At 42.0% G+C, this 21,943-nt stretch overlaps 1 protein-coding gene across 1 annotated transcript in view; it reads right to left on the bottom strand.

Moving 5' to 3' along the window:
* Positions 1-9,016: 9,016 nt before the first annotated feature.
* ift122 (intraflagellar transport 122 homolog (Chlamydomonas)) overlaps positions 9,017-21,943 on the bottom strand; it is a 56,293-nt gene continuing 43,366 nt past the window's right edge. Inside the window, exons 24-29 of the mRNA XM_055647859.1 lie at positions 20,779-20,944; positions 17,371-17,482; positions 15,199-15,327; positions 13,627-13,703; positions 10,826-10,990; positions 9,017-9,304 (exon numbers count right to left, since the gene is read on the bottom strand). Of these exons, the coding sequence (XP_055503834.1) occupies positions 9,215-9,304; positions 10,826-10,990; positions 13,627-13,703; positions 15,199-15,327; positions 17,371-17,482; positions 20,779-20,944 (739 nt within the window). The 3' untranslated portion in view covers positions 9,017-9,214. The remainder of the gene's footprint in view (positions 9,305-10,825; positions 10,991-13,626; positions 13,704-15,198; positions 15,328-17,370; positions 17,483-20,778; positions 20,945-21,943) is intronic.

Genomic DNA, 21,943 nt, shown 5'->3' with positions numbered 1-21,943 from the left:
GGACTGCGTTCATCAGCAGCCTGCATGTGTGGAGCAGACCAGCAAACAGCGCAGCACTTCATTTTTGACTGCACTGTTCTCCGTCCCCCTGATGGAGGGGTAAACCTCACTGCCCTTGACAACAACACATTGAACAGGCTACAGCGCCTGGAGGGCCTTACATAACCACTGATGCCTCAAACGCAAGAAAGATAATATATAGATTTGGAATGGTATGGGCCAAATGCAGGCAGGTGTAAATGGGGCATGTTGGTAACCGAAGGGGCCTGTTTCCATACTGTATAACGATGAAGGAAAATAAAGTCAGATTAAAGATAGTTCAAAGATCTCCAGTGAGGCAGATTGGAGGTCAGGACATACTCTAGCTGGTGAAAGGACCTTTCAGTCGCCTGATAACAGCTGGGAAGAAATTGTTTGTGAATCTGGAGGCATGCATTTTTAAACCTGTCCCTCTTGCCTGATGGGAAAGGGGAGAAGAGGGAATGACCGAGGTGAGAGTGGTCCTTGATTGTGCTGCCAGCCTGTTGAGACAGCATAAAGTGTAGATGGAATCGATGGGAAGAACATTGGTTTGTTTGATGGTCTGAGCTACATCCACAGCTCTCTGCAATTTCTTGTGGTCTTGGATGGAGCTGTTCCCAAACCAGGTTGTGATGAATCCCGATAAAATGCTTTCTACGGCGCATCTGTGGAAGTGGGTGAGAGTTTTTGAAGATGCTGAATTTCCTCAACCTTCTAAGACAGTAGAAGCTTTCTTTGTTAAAACTTTGATGTGGCTGGTCCAGGACAAATTGCTGGAGACATTTATTCCTTGGAACAAAAATAAATGTCTTACCCCTTCCAAAGTCCACAAACAGTTCGTTGGTTTTGCTGGTGTTGAGAGCCAGGTTACTGTGCTGGCACCATTTGGTCAATTGGTCGATCTCACTTCTATACTCTGACTCGTCCCACAACTGTGGTGTCGCCAGCGAACTTGATGATGGAGTTGGCGCTATGGTGCAATGGTGAGTGAGAAATGCAGCCAGAAGGCAAGGAGCAGCCCATTTAGGTATTTGAACTGAGGCTGCAGCCTCACATACTCCATTTACATATGGTACACACTCTTCCAGCCTGCAAAAGTGGCAGGCGGCTGGCAACTCTGTGAACCGCGAGAGAAAGTTTGTAGGGGACTCCTCAGTGTGGTACCCTCCACCCCAGGTCACCGATGTAGAGTGGGAAAATCCCTGCGTAGAGGGACCCCCACGGGGGATCCCCCTCGCAACCGGAAGGCAACACCGACCGCCACTTGGTGGTGTCTCGAGGCTTTGGTAGTGCAGCACCGGGAGTAATCTCCAGAGTACTCCCAGTGCCACATGCTGGTGAAGGCAGGAATATGAATATTGGATAGATTAAGGCATGACTGAGGAGTTGGTGCAGAAGGGCCAGGATTTAGATTTTTGGACCATTGGGATCTCTTCTGGGGCAAGTGATCTGTACACCTGAGGTAGTTGCAGCTGAACTGGAGGGGGAGGTTCACTAGTGCAACTCAAAGTTTAAACTAGAGTGACAGGAGGGTGACAACCAGTGTAGAACATTAGACAAATGGAAGGATTGATATGAAGATGAAGGTTAGAACTAGTGAATCTCAAGCATCCGGTGGGCGGCGCGACTCTCGTCAGCAGCGGCCTCTGCAGTCTGTCCGCGGTTTATTATTTTTTGTCTGTGTTTTAATGTCGTTTTTGTTATTTTTTGTTGGGGTGTGTGTGTGTGGGGGGGGGGTGGGGGTGGGGTGGGAGGGGGGGGGGGCAAGTGCACTGGAGACCCGACCTTTTTCTTCGGGTTTCCGTTGTCGTTGGGGCCGCAACGAGGAGCGGCCTCCAACAGGAAGAAGCCGGGGACTCTGGTGCTACGACTCACCGTCGCCGTCGCGGGGCTGGCCGAGTCCGGAGCGGGTGGAGCGGTGGAGGAGCGCTGATGCTGCTGCTGCTGCTGCTGCTACCGGAGAGTCGGAGGCTCCAACGGCAGGTCTGTGGACGGCGGCACCAGGAGCCCGCGGCTCCCTGGAGGGAGACCGCTTTTCAGGGCTCTCGCAACGGCGACTTCCCCCGCCCGAGTTGCGGGGTTGAAGAGCTCCTGGAGCGGGGCCTAACACCACCCGGCGTGGCTTTAATGGCCGCGGGACAATCGCCATCACCAGCCGGGGGCTTTGACTTTGACTCTGACATCGTGGGGGGGGGGAGAGTGCAGTGGAGAGATAAGTGTTTTTGGCCTTCCATCACAATGATGTGATGGATGTTTATGTAAATTATGTTGTGTTGTTGTGTCTTGGGTCTATTTGTTTGTAATGTATGGCTGCAGAAACGGCATTTCGTTTGGACCTCAAGGGGTCCAAATGACAATTAAATGTATCTTGTATCTTGTATCTTGCAAAGACAGGAAGGAAGAAGTTAAGGAATATGGTGACGCAGATTAACTTACAGCCTGGAACTAGAATTTGGAACTATGATGCTCTGGCCATTATGGAGAGGGATAGGACTAGCATCTCAACGTTCCAAGGTTTTGATCTTTCAGGCGTGAAAGAGAAGGAGGTAAAAGTGGTGGAGGAGTTGTTTTTTCTAATCAGGGAGAATGTAATTGTGGCACTCTGAGAGGATGCACTGGAATATTCATCCACTGAGGCGATATGGGTGGCTCATATATAAGAAAGATGCGATCACGCTAATGAGATTATAGTTTAGGCCGCCCAAAGGCTAGTGGGAGACAGAGGAACAGATATGTAGATAGATTGCGGAAAGATGCAAAAAGCAACATCATTAGCGTTTTGGGCAATTTCAACTTCCCCAATATTGCCCGGGACTAACTCAGTTCTAAATGTTTTGGTGTGGCACAACTCCATCAGTTTAAAAAAAAATACCCAATGTGCTGGAGTAACTGAGCACAACAGGCAACATCTCTGGAGAACATGGATAGGTGATGTCATGGTCGGGATCTGCTGAATTACTCCAGTGCTTTGTCTTTTTTTTGTACACCAGCATCTGCAGTTCATTGTGCCTCCCCAACATTTAAGATAATTATGAATAAGGATAGGTCTGGACCATGGGGGAAGGCACTAAATTGGGGAAGAAATTGTAGAAATGAATGGGAGGAATGTTTTGAAAACCAGCATATTCAATGTGTTGAAAATTGATGAAATTGTCATCTTCTAGTTGAAAGGAAATATGGAAATCTGACTGAGCAACACAAATGCATGAGGATCATTGGCTTTGGGATGAATGTTAGCTTCAGCGGTCTCCATACATGATGTCAAGTCAAGGATATTCTGGAAGCTTATCAGCTTGTCCCTGATTGCTATTCTTCAAGTGTTGTCAGCAGGCACAGAAGTGATGACTCTTGCAGATCTGAACTCTGGTGTCAGGCTGTAGATCAAACATGGAACCCACTCGAGCACCTTCACCTGTACCATCTGATCAGTGGATTGCACCCTTGTCGAGGAGTCAGACACCAGGAGTGCTCAACTGTCTTCAAGGCCAGTTCCTTAAGGAGATTTGTGGTTATGTATAAAGCCTTCTTGACGTTATGTGAAATTAAAACCCTTCTCTTCTGGAGCCACAGGGACTTGTCATGCACATCAAAACAGGACAACAACAGCGCCAGAAAAAAACAAAGCCTTCAATGGTGGAAGATATTATAGAATGCCCATTCCATCCAGTGGGCATCCTTTTGTATTTACCCCATTGCCCACACTTAGCCCATAGCCTTCTATACTTAAGAGGTTTATGTGTTCATCTAAACACTTCTTAAAAGCTGCCAGCAACCCAGCTTAGTATACTTAGCACCAGTATTAGTATATCATTGTTCCGTTGTTTAATGACAATTAAACACTCTTGATTCTTGGCTTCAAACAATTTCTCCAGCAATGGATTCCAGATACTTATCACTCTCTGGGTGAAGAAGAATCCGTCCCTGTCAAACCCACCTTGCCTGACACTGATTAGTGATCATTAATCCTGTTCCGCGATATCTCCCCCACATCGGATGTTAGGCTCGCAGTTTTCCCTGCTGCCCTTTCTTGAAAACACGGATCATATTGGCCGCCCAGTCATCTGTGCCCTGTGAATATTTTAAAACTTGCAGCCGGAACCACAACAACCTCTTCCCTTGCCTTCTGTAGCAAACTGGAATGGATCCCATTCATCCCGGTGGATTTATCCTTCTTTAAGCATGCTGAGGATTCGAGCACCTCTTCTTTATTTATAAAGACTTGCACCAGCCTTTCATCTACTTCTTCACTGGTCTCCAATCTTCTTCTGACGTATGGCGTGCACAGCCTACAGTTGTGGGACAAGTTGTTCTATTTGATCTTATTTGATTGTGCACGCCGGGTTGATTGCATTCGTTGAAACAGGGTGGACCACATGAAGATTGCAATCTCCCACCCCAAGTCTCCATTGACACAGTCTGTTTCCTTTATGAATATCAATGATAACCAAGTACTTGGGCCTTATACCATCTGGCTCCATGCACAGGTTGCCCCTGTTGAACATTAATGGCTTTACTATTCTTTTGGCCTTTCTGTATTTAAAGAATGTCTTCAAACTTACATTATTCCAATCTGCCAGTGATCTCTCATGACCCCTTTACCTTCTAAATTTCCTTTTCAAGCATTGCTCTACACTTTTTATACTCTTGAGCAGTCGTCCCTGTGATTGATTCCTTGTACCTGTCATATACTTCCTTTTTCCTCTTTATCCAACCCTCAATATACCTTGAACAAAACACAAAGTGCTGGAGGAAATTAGCGAGTCAGGCAGCATCCGCCGAGCAAATGGGCAGGCAACATTTTGGATTGGGACCTTGCTACAGATTAATTGTAGAGGAAGCTGGAAAAGAGGTAGAGGGAGGACAAAGCCTGGATAGTGACAGATGGTGGAAAGAGGTGAGGGTGGGTGAGTGGGGGGTGTTGATTGGAAGATGGATGAAGTAAGCTGCAAAGGCAAGAGGTGAAAGGAAGATTAAAGGGCATCAGAAAAGGAGGAATTACATGTAAAGCTGGAGGGAGGGATGTGGGTAGAAAAGGACAAGTTAGGAGGGGAAAAGGAAAATGAGGACTCAGGGATAGCAGATGAATGTATAGAGGGGAAAGAAACAAGGTGACTGGAATGGATGGCACAGGGAAGAGGGCGTGGGGCAGTAATACAACATTGGAGAATCCAGTGTTCATATTGTTGGATTGTAAGCTTCCCAAGCGGAATATGAGGTGCTGATCCTCATGTGGTCTCACTGGCAACAGAGAACTCAAGGATGTGAAGAACAGTGATGGAAGAGCAAGTGGAGCTACAATGTGTTAACAACAGTGAAATCCAGCAGGCCTTGAGCACAAGTGTTGGTGGAACAGTTGCCTAGTCCAGCGCTTCTTAAACTATTTCAGCATCATTCATCCTTGAGTCTTTATCACAAAATGTCATTCACCCTCAACTAAATTTTCTTATGTTTTTTGGTAATTTTCGTCTTATTCTCCCTTGTGTATAATTTTATATATGATTTATTTTGTCACATGAGCAAAAACATAAATTAACTCATTTCTTAAGTGTTTATTTTATTCAACATTTTGAACGTCCTAAAAATATGTAAAGAAAACTAGGAGTGAAAAAATAGTTTAATTACCACTGGAGTTGGAAAATCATTCTATTAGAATGATAAAAAACATTGCACCGTCTAAACACTGGGCTTCAGCCCCATCCTACCTTTTCGGGCTTTGATTACTGCCGTTCTTTTCTTGGAAAACCATCTCAAAAAACCATGAAGTATGTGATTTAATATATTAGTTTCCAATTAATATAACTTTCTATAAGTCCCCAACAAAAGCTCACAATACCACCAAATATCACCTTTGGAAGCTAAATTGCGACACAACGGAAATCTCTGGAGACTTTGCGCCCCACCCAAGGTTTCCTTGCGGTTACTGGAGGTTTTTGTCAGTCTCCCTAATGGTCGAAAGTGGTTTTCTCTTCTTCTATGTTCCGGTGATTATTTCAAAAAATTCAAAACCGGCCGCAACTAAACATAGGTTGCCGTTTTAAAAATCGGTAAATTTTTAGTCGAAACCGGTTGCGATGCTAGTTGAAGGTGGTTGCCGGAGGCTGCAGGTAGTGGAAGGTCTTCTATCCTGACCTCATGTGCTGTGTGTGCAGTTTGTGTTCTGCCTGTGACTGCAGGGTTTCCTCTGGCTGCTCCGGTTTCCTCCCACATCTCAAAGATATGTGGGTTTGTCGGTTAATTGGCCACGGTAAATTGCCTCTAGTCTGTAGGGAGTGGATGCAAAAGTGGGGTAACATAGAACTACTGTGAACAGGTCAAAATGGTTGACGTGGACTTGGTGGGCCGAAGGATTTGTTTCTATGCTGTATCTCTAAACTAGAAAACTAAAACATAAGGTGTTTCTCAGTGTATTTTCTTTGCATCTTAGTGTCATAGTAGGATGTCTATGAATATGATGGGAGTTTACAACATTGACTGTAAGAGTTCTGATAAAAAATTATAGAATGTTTAATCAAACATATACATTTTCTCATTATGTATTTACATCAGTGTAAAATCATATCCCAAAAATGTCTTTGTGATTTCCAACTAAAATTATACTGCCGGTTTGAAGTATTTATGAAAGTCAATATGATCAGGCTGACAGCTACTCCAATCTAACTCTCCTTGTATCCAAGGTCAAATGAATAATTCTTATTATCCTCTTACTGCTGCAAACATAATGCTCAATAGTTTATTACAGGGGAGGGGCAGGGACTAATTCTTTATTCATCATAATGAGGTCAGTGAGTGCTTATTAACATGAGCACCTAAATCAAGCACTCTAAAGGGTCAAGAAACTGTATCACTTTGCATTTGCTTTTTAACACAACCTTGAGTAACTGCAAATGTTTGCAAGCACTGCACAAACCTAGCAAACAAAAGCATGCTTTCCGTGGCATGCAAGATTCTCGATGACACATCTGTCTGCACATCTGTCTGCAAGATGCATTGGCATACACAGCATGTAGAATACAACTGGTGACCAATTACCCAGCAACATGCCTTCTGAACCACCCCACTAAAAATGTGCTACACATTTCGTATTAGAAAACAGCAGCAGCACTTTTGCCAGTCAGGTAAAAGGTTGATGAACATATAATAACAATTTAATTTATAATTATTAGTAAGCACAGATAAATATTTTGTATTTAATTCCTCTCTTCATTATGTGCTTCAGTGGTGTCCCAATGAGTGAGGAGCAAGCATCTAGAGAGAGGTGCGCTCCTCCCTAGACCTTCTGCGCAGCAATGTAGTCATCAAGGGTTCCTTTGACCAGTTTCTTATGGGAGTCTGAGGGATAAGGTGTACATGCATTAGGAAAGGTAGAAATTAATTAGTAATTCAGGGGCACCAGAGAGTATTCTGACCAGCTGCATCTCTGCCTAGTTTGAGGACTTTAAAGCCTCCGACTGGAAGTCCGTGCAGAGAATGGTGAGGACGGCTGAAAAAATCATCGGGACTTCTCTCCCCTCAATCGGGGACATTGCGAGCAAACGTTGCTTGTCTAAGGCCGGCAGTATTATAAAGGACCCACACATCTCCTTCATGGACTGTTCACTGTGCTGCCCTCGGGCAAAAAATATCGTAGCATAAGGAGCAGGACGTCAAGGTTTTGCAACAGCTTCTTCCCACGAGCCATCAACTCTTGAATGCCATGTAACGGGCCGCCACCATTATCTAATTTATCTTTTTATCTATTTTATCTTTTTATCCATTTTATCCTTCTGTTTATTTTTGTGTTGCACGGGGAGCCAAATGCAACGGAATTTCGTTTAGAATTGCTTATATCTAAGTATTTCTAAATGTCAATAAAGTTTTGATTGATTGATTGATAATAGTTAGCATGCCTTTGTGCGTAGGAGATTGGGTCACACAAATTTGTTTTTTTTTAAGTAGTCGAGAAGACTGATGATGGTAAGGCAATGGATGTGATATTTATGGATTTCAGCAAGGCATGAAGTGTGGAAGGATAATATATCTTTCCAGAAAGTGGGACAGAGTTTAGATCCTTTATGCGTATGGGCAATTATTACCCAACGTTTTAGCAGATTGAATAACAGTGCTTCAGCACCCACGAGCAGTTCCAAAAGTTAAATGGCGGTGAACTGAGTCAATGGAGATGCAATGATTTATATGAACTGATAGATGTATTTTTCTGGTCATAGCTACAGGAAGTGCTGGCATAACACAGAAAGATACTTTACTGAAAGCAGTGGCGTAGGGTGGGTTTTGAGCGCCCGGGGCAGTTTAAAGTTTTGCGCCTCCTCATTAGCGGGGGCAGAGGCGGGGGCGGGTCAGGGGCGGGAGAGGGGGGGGGGGGGGGCAGAGGCAGCGGCGGCGACCAGAACTCGGAGCTGGGGTGGCGGCAGCGGCGGCCTGTCCCGCGCTGTTTTTATACTCACAGCTCCAGGTAACCCCTCCTCGCTCCAACGGCTCCCCGGGCCTCTTAATTTTATTTAAAACATTTATTAAACAATTTATTTGCGCCCCATAAAATTTAGCGCCCGGGGCAACGCCCCCACTGCCCCCCCCCCCCCCCCCCCCCCCCCCCCACGCTACGCCACTGACTGAAAAGGAATCTTTGAGCAAACTCCTGAGATGCTGCCTGACCTGCTGAGTGAGTCCAGCACTTTATGTCTCTTTTTTGTAAACCTCTGGGGAAGAGCTGAAAGTTTGCATTGGGGGGCAAATTGCTGGCCCTCTGACAAATTAAATGAACTTGCAGACTTTAGGTAATTATCAATTTCTCTTCAAATTCTATGCGGGAGAAAGTGCTTTTGCTAGAAATTGTCATACTGTACAAATATCTTTCGTGAGAGTTTTTAGTTCCAGGTGTCAAATGAGAATGTCATTTGCTTCATGTCATACAAATCTTAGAGCTTTTATTTTTATAAATAATAACTACAACTGTAATATTTCAGGTTATTTAAGAATTCAATTTTTTCATCTAAATCACAGGGATTTAGACATTTGCGCTGCTTTTCCTGCAGCCTTCATCTGCAGCTCTCAAGGGTACAAAAGTTGTTATCTGAAATGCAGTTACGATCTTCTGCAAAGTTTCTCATAAAAGTGGAATGGAAATATCCTTCTTCATCTTCAGCTGTGTCATAGGTTAGTACCAGTATTGACAACAGTTGACCATCAACCTTGCTCATTATGGACTAGATTCATCAATTGGCCGGCGACAGTATGGGCAGCAATTATGCTGAAGAACAAGTAGTTCATAGTCTTCACTGTGAAACATCTGTCAATGAAGAAGGGATGGGAAAGCACTCAGTCAATAATAATCCAAGCACGCAAACATAAACATGATGACACTCACTTTAAGTATGGTTAAAAATATGAATAAACAGAATTACAAGAGCACAAGGAAAAAATCTTTAAGTACAACTTCAGTGAGATAAATATATAGTTGACATTGTATAAATTTAGGGAAAAAATAAAACATAGGTAAAAATATGTACAATACACAGATCAGGCAACAAAACAGTTACAGCTTTGAAAGCCCCATTACATTAAATACATTAAAGCAAGCAACAGCAGGCCAACAAAGCACCGGGGAAGGGAATAATTTGGTTAGAGCTACATTGAGATATGGGCCTCCTGGATAAATAAACTTGGATTGGAAACAAGATGTGTCAAAAGAGAAAGAATCAGGTTCTGGGCAAGTGCAAGGGAAGGCATGGAAAGCAAAGAGAAACTGCAAAGCAACAAAAGCTGCTGAAGAGACTGTCTCAATGTTAGTAGCAAAGTCTATGAGCTCCTTGTTCTTGTTGGAAATGGGGTGGAGTGGACGTGGGGAGGCTGTTAACAAAAAAAAAAGCCAGGATTTTCATTTAGTTACCAAGATGATTCTGGGACAGCAGGTGTTTTAGCACTGAAGTGCAAATGGTAATACAAGTTGATGATATTCAACAACATTTGGTATTGAATGACTAAACAATTTGTGCATCAAATACTGTCAACTTTGCTGAAGGATCAAATGTGGAAGTCATACCATGAAAGCTAAATGGGGCGCAAACCCAGAGGGTTGTGAATCTGGAATTCTCTGCCACAGAAGGCAGTGGAGGCCAATTTGCTGGATATTTTCAAGAGAGAGTTAGATATAACTTTTTGGGCGAACGAAATCAAGGGATATGGGCAGAAAGCAGGAACGGGGTACTGATATAGAATGATCAGCCATAATTACATTGAATAGCGCTGGTTCGAAGGGCCGAATGGCCTACTCTAGCATCTATTTTCTATGTTTCTATGTTTCAAATCTGAGCAGGGAATGACATTGGTAATGAAGCAGGATATGCTGGTTTCTGCTAAGTAGATAAAGTTCAAAGATCAAAGGAGGCCAAAAGTAATGAGCTTTTGTTTTGTTTTTCAAAAAAACAATCCTGCTTCAAGGGATGGATGTAGAACATTGTGGAGTGGGAAAGATGAGAGAATGTTGATGACTTGGCAGATGAGCAAATGATTGGAGATAGATACAAAGCAGGCATTGATACATGGGAATAATGGGTCAAGAGAAGCCACTGAAAATGAAACGGCAGGACTCAAATATATAGGAGGATGTATTAGTAGGGCATGAATTCATGGGAAGGGTGTCAAACCAACTGACAAAAGAGTGAAAATGAATGAATATGAAGAATCACACAGATTTTGAGTTGGGAAGGGAGAGTAGAATGGGGTTGGACCATTGACAAAACAAGAATACAAACATTTGTGTTGAGAGGGTAACAACTAGAGTTAGTTTTAAGTAAAGATGCACTTCTACCTGGAAGCATGTGGGACACATGGTGATGGAGACATCAGGTAACAGTGACCGATAGTAATGCCACCTCAATGGTTTTGGCCAACGTTTAATCAAAACATCCCTCTTGCTCATTGACTGCAATACTTCCCTGTTCACAACCACGGGAACAAAGTCCGAGCCTCCTTGCTGCAACAAAGGTAACGCAAGGAGAGAAAGCCAATGAGATCCATTGTTTGACTGGCAGGCTGAATATTCCAGCAAAACAGATCAAACACTTTTCATGAAGAGCAGGCTGGTGGAAAAACCTATGAAAAGATCAGGAAAGTTCTAGCATATCCTGACCGTGTGAATGAAGGAAAATCGAGATTTAATACTGCCTTAAAATCGCTGCCCATGTAAGGAGTACCTTCTGGCAAAGGTGTAAATAATTAATTAAAATTATCATTTACTATGACTAAATATCTCCACAATATCTGCAAGTATTCTAATATTTAATGAAAAGGACTCTATATTTAATTCCAACAAGTTAGCAGAAAAATGTAAATGTGTCGTGTTCATTAATTGAGGTTCTAACAAAATGAAATTATGTTTTTTTTGCTCATATCTGCACATCCTGTCCTAATTAAACATGAAACTAGCGCTCAGAATCTATCCTGTATAGAATGTATCCTGATGTTGTGCACCCACAGGTTGTCAAAATTCCACTGAGAGATTGGTTACCCAAAGTTCCTGCACAATGGTTTCATGTCACAAAATTATATTGGGGAATTGTGGAATCTGATGTACTTTCATTTTGAATGGGGAAAATGTTTTCTTTACTGATCTGAAATAATGACCTGAAGAAAGGAATAAAACAAATTCAAAATTGACATGTGAAAATATTATATAACATCCAGTGATTTATCTTGTTTGTTGCCACCTGAGGTAATTTCACACAACGGTGACTGATCCCATTATTTTCTATGAAGACTACCAGATTTATTTTGTTGCTTGTTTTGAAAATGGGTAGTATATCTCAAACACAGTAAAGTGGAAAGCGGTACTTGAGATTTATGAAGCCACAGATCTCGGTGAGGACTGTCTTGGTGAAGTTTAATCAGTGTAACCAACGCTCCATAGAGAAATTAAGATATAATCATTATGTAACATGCTGCCTGAGTGATGAGCACTTCTACTCTTCCTTCTACACAGTCCCCATGGTTGCCTGTGATGTTTAGTTTAGAGATACAGTGCGGAAACAGGCCCTTCGGCCTACCGAGTCCGCATAGACCAGCGATCCCCGCACATTAACACTATTTTATACACACTAGGGACAATTTACACTTATACCAAGCTAATTAACCTACAGATCTGTACGTCTTTGGAGCGTGGGAGGAAACCAAAGATCTCAGAGAAAATCCACGTGGTCACGGGGAGAATGTACAAACTCCGTACAGACAGCACCCGTAGTCGGGATCGAACTCGGGTCTCCGGCGTTGCGAGCGCTATCAGGCAACAACCTTCCCGCTGTGCCATCGTGCCGCCCACTAACTAATGGTCCATTTCCATACTGCCCACCAAGAAAAGTGCTAGGTTTAGACAAATCCATGCTGGAAGTCATTTTCGAGTACATAAATGTCATTGAGAATACAAGGAAAGCTAAGTCTTGTGAGCAGCAAGGCTCCAAAAGCTATTGAACAGCTTGGCAGTAAAGGGAATTTTAAATGTGATCCTTTAAATAGTCCTTTTCAAGAAAAAAGAAATTGGCGGAACAATCATTTTTCAGAACAGTGAGGCTCAAGATCATACTGTAGAGTTTTGTGTTGCACTTTTATGGACATTGCGTTTGGGCCAAGACAACATGAACAATGCTAATGAAAATCCTAACAGAAAGCCAGAGATCCAAGCCTAGAAATTGGTTCAATGTTGCTCGACTGTTTCCGCAGCACCCTGAAAATGAATTTCTAGGTTCAAACCTTAACTCCAAATAAGTGTAATTGATCCATATTCTTTGTTATTCTTGCAAAATAAAAAAATCCTCACCTTCATAAATTTTAAATGATCTCCAGCAATTGTACAATTTTAATCAGAAATAATCTCAGATTTAACTATTCCTTTTTTATTTCACCCTGACTGGAAAGTTATGCTTGGCTAAATTTGCCCGCAGAAACCCTTGCCTCTAAATGCTGAATGGAAAAGCTCAATTAAGGAAGAGACTTGGGTACGTTATTGTTTACAAGGCCCAAAGTATAATACATAATAGAGATACACCATACACAGATACAATCAGTTAAAACTCAACTACAAGAGGTAGAGCAAAGGGGAAGATAAAGAGTGCAGAACTGTGAAATAGAGTACAGGGTGCACTAGAAACATAGAAAATAGGTGCAGGAGTAGGCCATTCGGCCCTTCGAGCCTGCACCGCCATTCAAAATGATCATGGCTGATCATCCAACTCAGTATCCTGTACCTTCCTTCTCTCCATACCCCCTGATCCCTTTAGCCACAAGGGCCACATCTAACTCCCTCTTACATATAGACAATGAACTGGCCTCAACTACCTTCTGTGGCAGAGAATTCCAGAGATTCACCACACTCTGTGTGAAAAATGTTTTTCTCATCTCGGTCCTAAAAGATTTCCCCCTTATCCTTAAACTGTGACCCCTTGTTCTGGAACTACTTCCTCTATTCCTCAAAATTATTTGTTGAATCTTACTTTTACCATTTCTTTCTTTCCATAAATATTAGTTTCTCTTGCACGATTAATACTATTTCTTCTTCCTCCACTGTGAAGTCAGTTGACAGCTTTTATGGCAAATTGAATTTATCCCACGACTCCTTACCTCAAAACTTAATTTTGCAGTGAATGGATCAGCCTCAATTTTAGCCATATCGTCATCAAGGTGTAGAGTTTGCGAATCTAGGAAGTATCAAAGAGATAATTCAATACGCATTAGAAAATACATGATATTTAACAGCAAGCAATTTAGTTCAGTTGTATGCCTCAGCCTCACAGCATCTTCACTCAAAGAGAGCTCAGTACAGGACCGGTCAGCTTAGACGGACATGAATCTTTTGCAGAAAATTGCGCAAATTTGTGTAGAACTGCCATAATTGTGCCAAGTATCAGATCCCCTTGGTAAACGCAGGTGTAAAACTTCCTTACAGGTGGTCACTGGGAATTTCTCAGTCATCACTTGGCTCTTGTTAGAGGCCAATGATCCAGTATGAATTTCTACAGATTTCCATAGTACAATTTTCCATAGTACTTATGCTGCAAAATCTACTGTTGTTGCAACGCATGATTGAACAGCAAGCTCATTGATTTGTAAAAAGAACTACAGTGAGGATGGCAATCCTTGAATTTTAAATGTGTGTCATTTTCATACTTTTAATTATAATTCTTAATAATAACTTTAATAATTTGTTTTTGTCATTAGCAGAGACATTCTCAAGAAATCTGTCTCTGACAGTCATGACAGCTGTGGGCAGAATTTAACTAGCTCTCAAAGCTGAGACTTGCAAATTCGTTTGGAGTTTGCCTACCTGAATATACTTGTGGCAGGAGGTCAGTTCCATGTACAATCAGGTTTTTAGGCCCGATGACCGCTGAGCATGGTCAGCAAACAGGTCCATAGAAGATTGGGTCATTACATCTCCAGTCTCTGGAATGGGTTGTGGACCTATAACTTTCTGATTCAAAGAGGGATGCTAAAACTGAGTCAATATCGCACACTCTAACTAGTGAGACTGACTGTCCCATTTATAACCCTAAGTTAATTCATTGGCTCAGAAGTTTGGCTGCAGTAATGATTTCAACATTTATACTTCGATCGGCAGGACTCTCATGAGCCTCGATGATGTTGCTACCAGTCAAAAGGCGAGTTACAGATAACCTAGCTCTCCTTCCATGGTAACTCTAGCAAGGTTTTTCAAATGCTGGCAACTGCCAGTGTGTTGACAATTCTTGCACAGATTTAACCATCATGACATTTTAACTCATTTACTAAGGATAATGATGCATGCGCACAATAATCAAGTACATTAGTGAGTTTCTTCTGCACCACCATTCAGAAATTGTCAATCGGAGTTAGAATTATAGCAGCAACTGCAGATACATGGCATTACCAGCTTTAAATAACATATTATTAGTAGCACCTGTGTTTGATATTCCAAAAGTGCAGAAATTAACTTGAAGGATGATCATACAATTATTGCTTAATAATTCTTTTCTCCTGTGTTCCCTATTTCTGGATTTTCATGATCATCCTGATCAGAGTTCTGGCTTTAGCTGGCTTCTCCCTCCATTTCCTTGACGAGTATCACACATAGGATAAGTACCAATCTTGTCTTGAAAAAATCAATATTAACATGGACTGCCCATATTATACAGAATAATAGAACAAAATGGATACCGCCAATGGTTGTTTCTTGCCAGGTGTCCTTTTTCTGTTCTGTCTTGGGTGCTTCACGATCAATCAGGGCTACTGCTTCCTCATCTGTAATCCCTTCTTCCAAATAGAACTGAACAAGTGGCAGCACCTCTGCGAAGACATCCAAGTCATGAGATGAACAACCTTTCGGTTTCCAAACTTAGAACTTTAAAAAGTAAACTTTCGAGAAAGTTAGTTGTGCAAATAAATATTATGCGTCATTTGCATATAATGTTTGCTAAGTTCCGTGATAGTCCTAGAGCAAGGAAACAGGCCCTTCAGCCCAACTTTCCCTTGCTGGCAAAGATGCCCAATCTACACATTGGCCATTTGGCCCTTATCCCCATAAACCTTTCCTATCCCAGTACCAATTACGCAAAGGTTTGAAACACAAATATCCAGATTTAGGGACAGTTTCTTCCAGCTATTATCTGGCAACTGAACTCTGCTCTCACCAGACCAGGAGTGCGGTCCTGACCTCCCATCTACCTTCTTGGAGACCCTTGAACTATCAGACTTGATTGGACTTTATCTTGCACTAAATGTTGTACTCTTTATATGAACACTGTGGACAGCTTGATTGTAACGATGTATAGTCTTTTCTTTGACTGGATAGCACGCTACAAAAGCTTTCGTATGGTTGATGTTTTAAAATGTACATGATAATGAGCCACACAGCACAGAAACAGGCCCTTCAACCACTCATGATTTTATAAACCTCTATAACCACCCTTCAGCCTCCTGCACTCCAGGGGAAAAAGTCACAGCTGATCCAGCCTCTCCTTATACCTCAATTCATCCAGTCTCGGCAACATCCACATAAATCTCCTCTGCACCCTGAATTGCTTTAAACATTCACAATAAATGTCAGTCATATAACAACATGGTTTTCAAATGATCTGCTAAAAACAATACCAGATCCGCTTATCTTAATAGGAGCTTAATGTATCCAAGCAACTAACAAGATTTAGTCACTATCAACGCTGCTATCCTACCCACAGCATGTAAAAACAAGGTATATTGCATGAAGTACTTGGTTTTGCAGACTTTATAATGATAACAGGATTAAAAGGGTCAAACAAAAATACCGTTGCACGAATCAAATATTCCTCTGTACTGAAGATCATAAAAGTAACTATAAAGCAAAATACCTAACCAAGTACAAAACAGTCGGAGTTTTAAATACTATCAAATACTTCACTTTGCGAGATATGACGGAAGCATAAAAAGATACAAATTATAAAATGGATCTGTTGTTTCCATTCTTGAATATTATTTCTCCAAAAAAAAGATACCTCTTTATCTGAGTTATAAAACAGAAGTATCAATTTAAACAATTATCTTAGACTGAGGCTATCGTGTGGAACTGAAACTGGAATAAAACACCAAATTTATATTCACACTGGGGTGGAAGTTCAATTCAATCTTTCCTTGAAGATGTGCAGCTTGGATACAGTGGACTTCTAATAGCCAGGCAACAATATGAGATTACATTTTCTAAGTGTTGGGGCTAGAAAAAAATAGTTTAAGTATAAAAGGGAAAATTCAATGTCACTGTAACCTGGATTAGAGACTATAATCTGTGGTGATCCTGTTAACTACTTAGCTCTGGCTGATGGAATAATGTGTGTAAAATAAGATTACATTTTCACTACAGTCCTCTGTCCTGAGGAAGCTTAGGAAGTATTCTGAGCAACAAAGATTTGAAATAAAACCAATGAAAGTAACAGTGTACTTAACACAATTAAATCTAAAAAAATAATTCAAGCTTCAGGTTCTGGTAAGATCTTATCAAAAATGTTTTATTTAAATGATAGAAAAGAGCTACGGGATATGATACTATCCTGCAATTTAAAACTTTCTATGACTGCTGAATTTCAGGGATATTTTTTTTTTTAACCTCAACTATGTTTTAATCTATATAATGACATGGATGAAGAGAAATCGTGTAACTCATGTAGTGCAGCCAAATTTATTGATGATAGAGAAACAGATGTGTTAGCAAGTTGTGAGGAGGACACAAAGAACCTGCAAAGGAATACGATCTTTAGTGTGACAATTTTTGAGAACTCCACAATAAACAAAAGTACATAACTTTCAGATCAGTATGCACAAGCTGATCAGATCATGGTCAGTGCTCAAACATGAACTCACCATAAGAGGAAGCTGAGAATACAAAAGGCTGCCGGCAGTTGATGCAGACATTTCCCTGGTTGTTAAGGAGTGGGTTGTTAGTTGAACACCTGTAGCACATTGGCACAAAGTCCTGTGTAGAAATACAGCAGATGTTACACAAAAAAACAAATCAACATATAAAATGGAATAAACCCAACAGATACAATGTTTGGTTTATCTAATCCACTTTTTGCCATATACCTTAGAATGATTTGTTACGAAGAACAATAAAAATAAAAGTCCGAGTTATGCAGCACAGAAATAGGACCTTCGGCCCACCATGACCATGCCCATCTTTTTGCCTGTCTATTCTATGCGTGCTAGTGAGGGAAGGAACAGGAAGATAGGAGAGATGAATGTGTGGCTGGTGCAGGGGCCAGGGGATTCAGATTTCTGGACTATTAGGATCTCTTCTGGGGCAGAGCTGACCTGTGCAAGAGGGATGGGTTGCACCTTAACTGGGTTTGCTAATGCTACATAGGTGGGTTTAAACTAGATTGGCAGGGGGATGGGATCCTCAGGACGAAGGCAGGTGAGAGACTGGAAGGCAGTGTGCATGGTTGTGCAAGAAAGTTTAGAGGACAGAATTGACAGGAGAAAGGCAGGGAGCGAGGAAGAACTATTTGTTTGAATAGGACTTATTCTAATGTGAAAGGCCTGAGAAATAAAGCTGATGAACTCAGGGCGTGGATAGGCATGTGTGACTGGGACGTTGTAGCCAATACAGAAACTTGGTTAACAGAGGTCCAGGACTGGCAACTTAATGTTCCAGTGTACAGATGCTCCAGAAGAGATAGATGTTGGGGTAAAAGAGGAGAAGATGTTGCTTTATTGATTCAGGAGAGTATCACAGCAGTGATTTGTGATGACATTACTGAGTGAGGCTATATGGGGCTCTATGGGTGGAGTTGAGAAATAAGAAAGGGACAATCACCTTGTTGGGAGTGTAATGCAGGCTACATTGAGCTGTAGACGTATATATGGATGTCAGCAAGGCATTTGACAAGAATCCGCATGGTAGGCTGTTCTGGAATCTAGCTGACTAGATAGAAAATTGGCTTCATGGAAAGAAGTAGAGGGTGATGGTGGAAGGTTGTTTATCGGTCTGGAGTCCTGTGACTAGTGGCGTGCCTCAGGATTTGGTGCTGGGTCCATTTTTGTTTGTCATCTATATCAACAATCTGGTGGAGTACGTACAAGGCATGAGTAATAAGTTTGCAGATTACACTAAATTGAGTAGGTGAGGCAGCATCTATGGAGCGAAGGAATGGGCGATGTTTCGGGTCTCGACCCTTCTCCAGTCTGAAGAAGGGTCTCGACCCAAAAACATCACCCAATCCTTCGCTCCAGAGATGCTGCCTCACCCACTGAGTTTCTCCAGCATTTTTGTTTACCTTCGATTGTTCCAGCATCTGCAGTTCCTTCTTAAACACTAAATTGAGTGGTATTGTAGATGATTGTCAAAAATTGCAGCAGGACCTTGATCAGTTGGGCTGAGGAATGGTTAATGGAATTTAATACAGAAAAGTGCAAGGTGTTGCATTTTGGAATGTCAAACCAGGGCAGGACCTACACAATGAATGACAGGCCTCTGGGGAGTGCTGTACAGCAGAGGAATTCAGGAGTGCAGTTACATGGTTCCTTGAAAGTGGAGTTACAAGTAGATAGGGTGGTCAACAAAGCTTTCATCACATTGGTCTTCATCAGTCAGAGTACTAGAAGTTGGGAGGTGATGTTACAGTTGTACAAGACACTAGTGAAGCCACATTTGTAGTATTGTGTCTGCAGAATGATCTCGACCGGAAACGTCACCTATTTCCTTCGCTCCATAAATGCTGAGTTTCTCCAGCATTTTTGTCTACCCGTGTAGTATTATGTTATAGGAAATATGTTGTTATGCTGGAAAGACTGCCAAGAATATTTTACGAGGATGTTGCCAGAACTCGAGGAGTGTGCAAGATCATGAGAGGAATAGATAGGGTAATTGTACTATCACAATGTTGATGAAACATGTGGACAGGTATATAGATAGGATGGGTTTGGAGGGGTAGAGACCAAATGCGGGCAAGTGGGACTATTGTCAAGGGGGTAGTTCAAGGTCAAGTTCAAGTTCACATTTATTGTCACATGTGCAAATTGAGGTACAGTGATATTTGAGTTACCATACAGGCATACTAAGTGAAAAGAACACAATACACACAAAAAATGAAATGTAACATAAACATCCACCACAGTGGAATCAACATTCCTCACTGTGATGGAAGGCAATAAAGTTCAGTCAACTTCCTCTTTGTTCACCATGGTTGGGCCCTTGAACCCTCCGCAGTCGCTGCTGCCGACGGTCCGATGTCCAGGCCCTCTCCTTGGGATGATCGAAACTCTGGCGTCGGGAGGGATTAGAACACTCCGCGGCATGGAGCTCCCAAGTCGGCCACTTCTTACCGGAGACCGCGACGGGCTTCACGGTGTTAAAGTCCATAGGCAACGCGGTCGGACCTCTTCTAGCGATCCCAAGGCAAAGGAACCCGGCTCTGCGATTGCAAGTCCGCGCCGCGGCTTGAAGCCAGTCTCCAGGAAAGGCCGCACCAATCCAAGTTGTGCGGCCACAGTGGGGGCGGAGATGTGAAACTGAGAAAATCGCATCTCCGTCGAGGTTAGTGACTGAAAAAGTATCCCCCTATTTCCCCCATCCCCTCCCCCTACATAAACTAAACAAGAAACATTGAAACATAGATTTAAGACATACTTAAAATATTAAAAACAGAGAAGGAATGCGACAGACTGTTGGCGAGGCGGCCATTACAGGCACCACCCAATGAAGGTCAGTCAGTGTGGGGGAAATTGGGCCAAAGGGCCTATTTCCACGCTCACTGACTGTGACTCTATTAATCCCATTTACCGACACTAGGATCAAATTCTCAAATTCTAGTTGGAATAAAGTTTAGCACAACTCTCACATCATTCCTACTGCAGATTCCTTTTCAAAAATCTCAAGATATTTTTAACAGCATTGTGAAAGGCTTGTGAACCTTTTAAAATTACATAATTTAATTTATTTTGTCATTTACTTCTTGCAACAGTGAATTCAAACCGAACTCACAGGTTTAAATTTCCTCTGCCAACATGTGAAATGCTGATCTGCACACCAAAATCCTGGTCATCTTCAAACATTAAACAGGCATATAAATATATTAACTGCAGGAGTCTGCCACTTCTTAGGCTAAGTGTCTTGGCTGCTGCATAGAAAATCTCTTGTGATTGGAAAGTTCACAATGTTTCAATCCAAGTTTTATAGCATTTCACTTTTCCTAGTGACAAAAGAAACAAACAAAGCAAAGACATATTTAATCATGTTGCATTTCAGCCAGCAACTAATAGGCTCCTTACCTCACTGTCATGGAATGGCTTGGATCGAATTGTCAGGCTGCCCAGCTCGATGGACTCCTGGAACCTTGTAGGAATGCGCAGGCCCTGCAATTTGTCATAAGCATGCCGAGCCAGTTTGTATGCACCCAAGGCTTTACTTTGTTTGGCAAGAGCAAATAAAGTATTACTTCGAATAGTTAAGGAATAATATATACACGTTTATTTCTGTTCTTAAACTCCTTCTACATGAGAGCATACAATCCAATATCAATAGCAATATGTTGCTACTTTCTCGTTTAATATGTTCAAGACTGCATTACTAATTTCACAGTCTGATTTCAAACTTTCAGGATGGGGTTAATTCAACAGTCTAATGAAGATACCACCTGGGACAGCACAAAACCTTACAAAGGTTATTTATGTGATTTCTACTCTGTGATGAATTATCTACTTTGACCAAAATTTAATTTACAATCTGAAAATCAGCTTGTAATCCCGACCTTAAACATTGAACATAAATAATGCTGCAGAATTGCATGTGAAAGAATGCTGTGCAAAGAAAAAATTGTATTTAGACCTCCCTGCACTAATATGCATCTATTATCTCAGTGCTAACTCTGACAAATATCAATATCTATTTAAAGACCTGCTGATTGCTTTGCACTGTATCAAATCATCGACTTTTTCATCACCATTTTCAGGCTTCATATTTGTAAATTTGGAAATCCTAGCAGTTGAAAAAAAACTGCATATCAATATTGTATTGTATTGTATTCAAATTTATTGTCATTGTCTCAATTTGAGACAACGAAATGAATTTCCCTTACAGGCAGTATCATAAAAAAAAATTGAAAAAAACATAATAAATAAATAATAAAACATATTAAAAATAAAATTGAAATTGAATTTAAAAAAAAGCACAAACACAGAAAGTCCACGACACAACATAACATAAATGGCACCAAGGTGAGGATGGCACCATAGTCCAACCAGCCTCCCCTCCGTGTTCATCCGTGGTCGGGGCCTTCCGAGCACCCGCAGTCGCCGCCCCGGGTGGCCCGATGTTCAGGCCCTCACGCCGGGCTGGTGGAACGCCGACGCCGAACCCCGACGGTGAGCATCCTCCTCCTCAGCGGCCCGGACCTCCCGATCAGCCGCCTCCCGCTGCCGGAGTCTGCAGCGCCTA

Source organism: Leucoraja erinacea, chromosome 16 (assembly GCF_028641065.1).
Source record: "Leucoraja erinacea ecotype New England chromosome 16, Leri_hhj_1, whole genome shotgun sequence".
Lineage (NCBI taxonomy): Eukaryota > Metazoa > Chordata > Chondrichthyes > Rajiformes > Rajidae > Leucoraja > Leucoraja erinaceus.
This window is presented reverse-complemented; position numbering and strand designations above follow the sequence as displayed.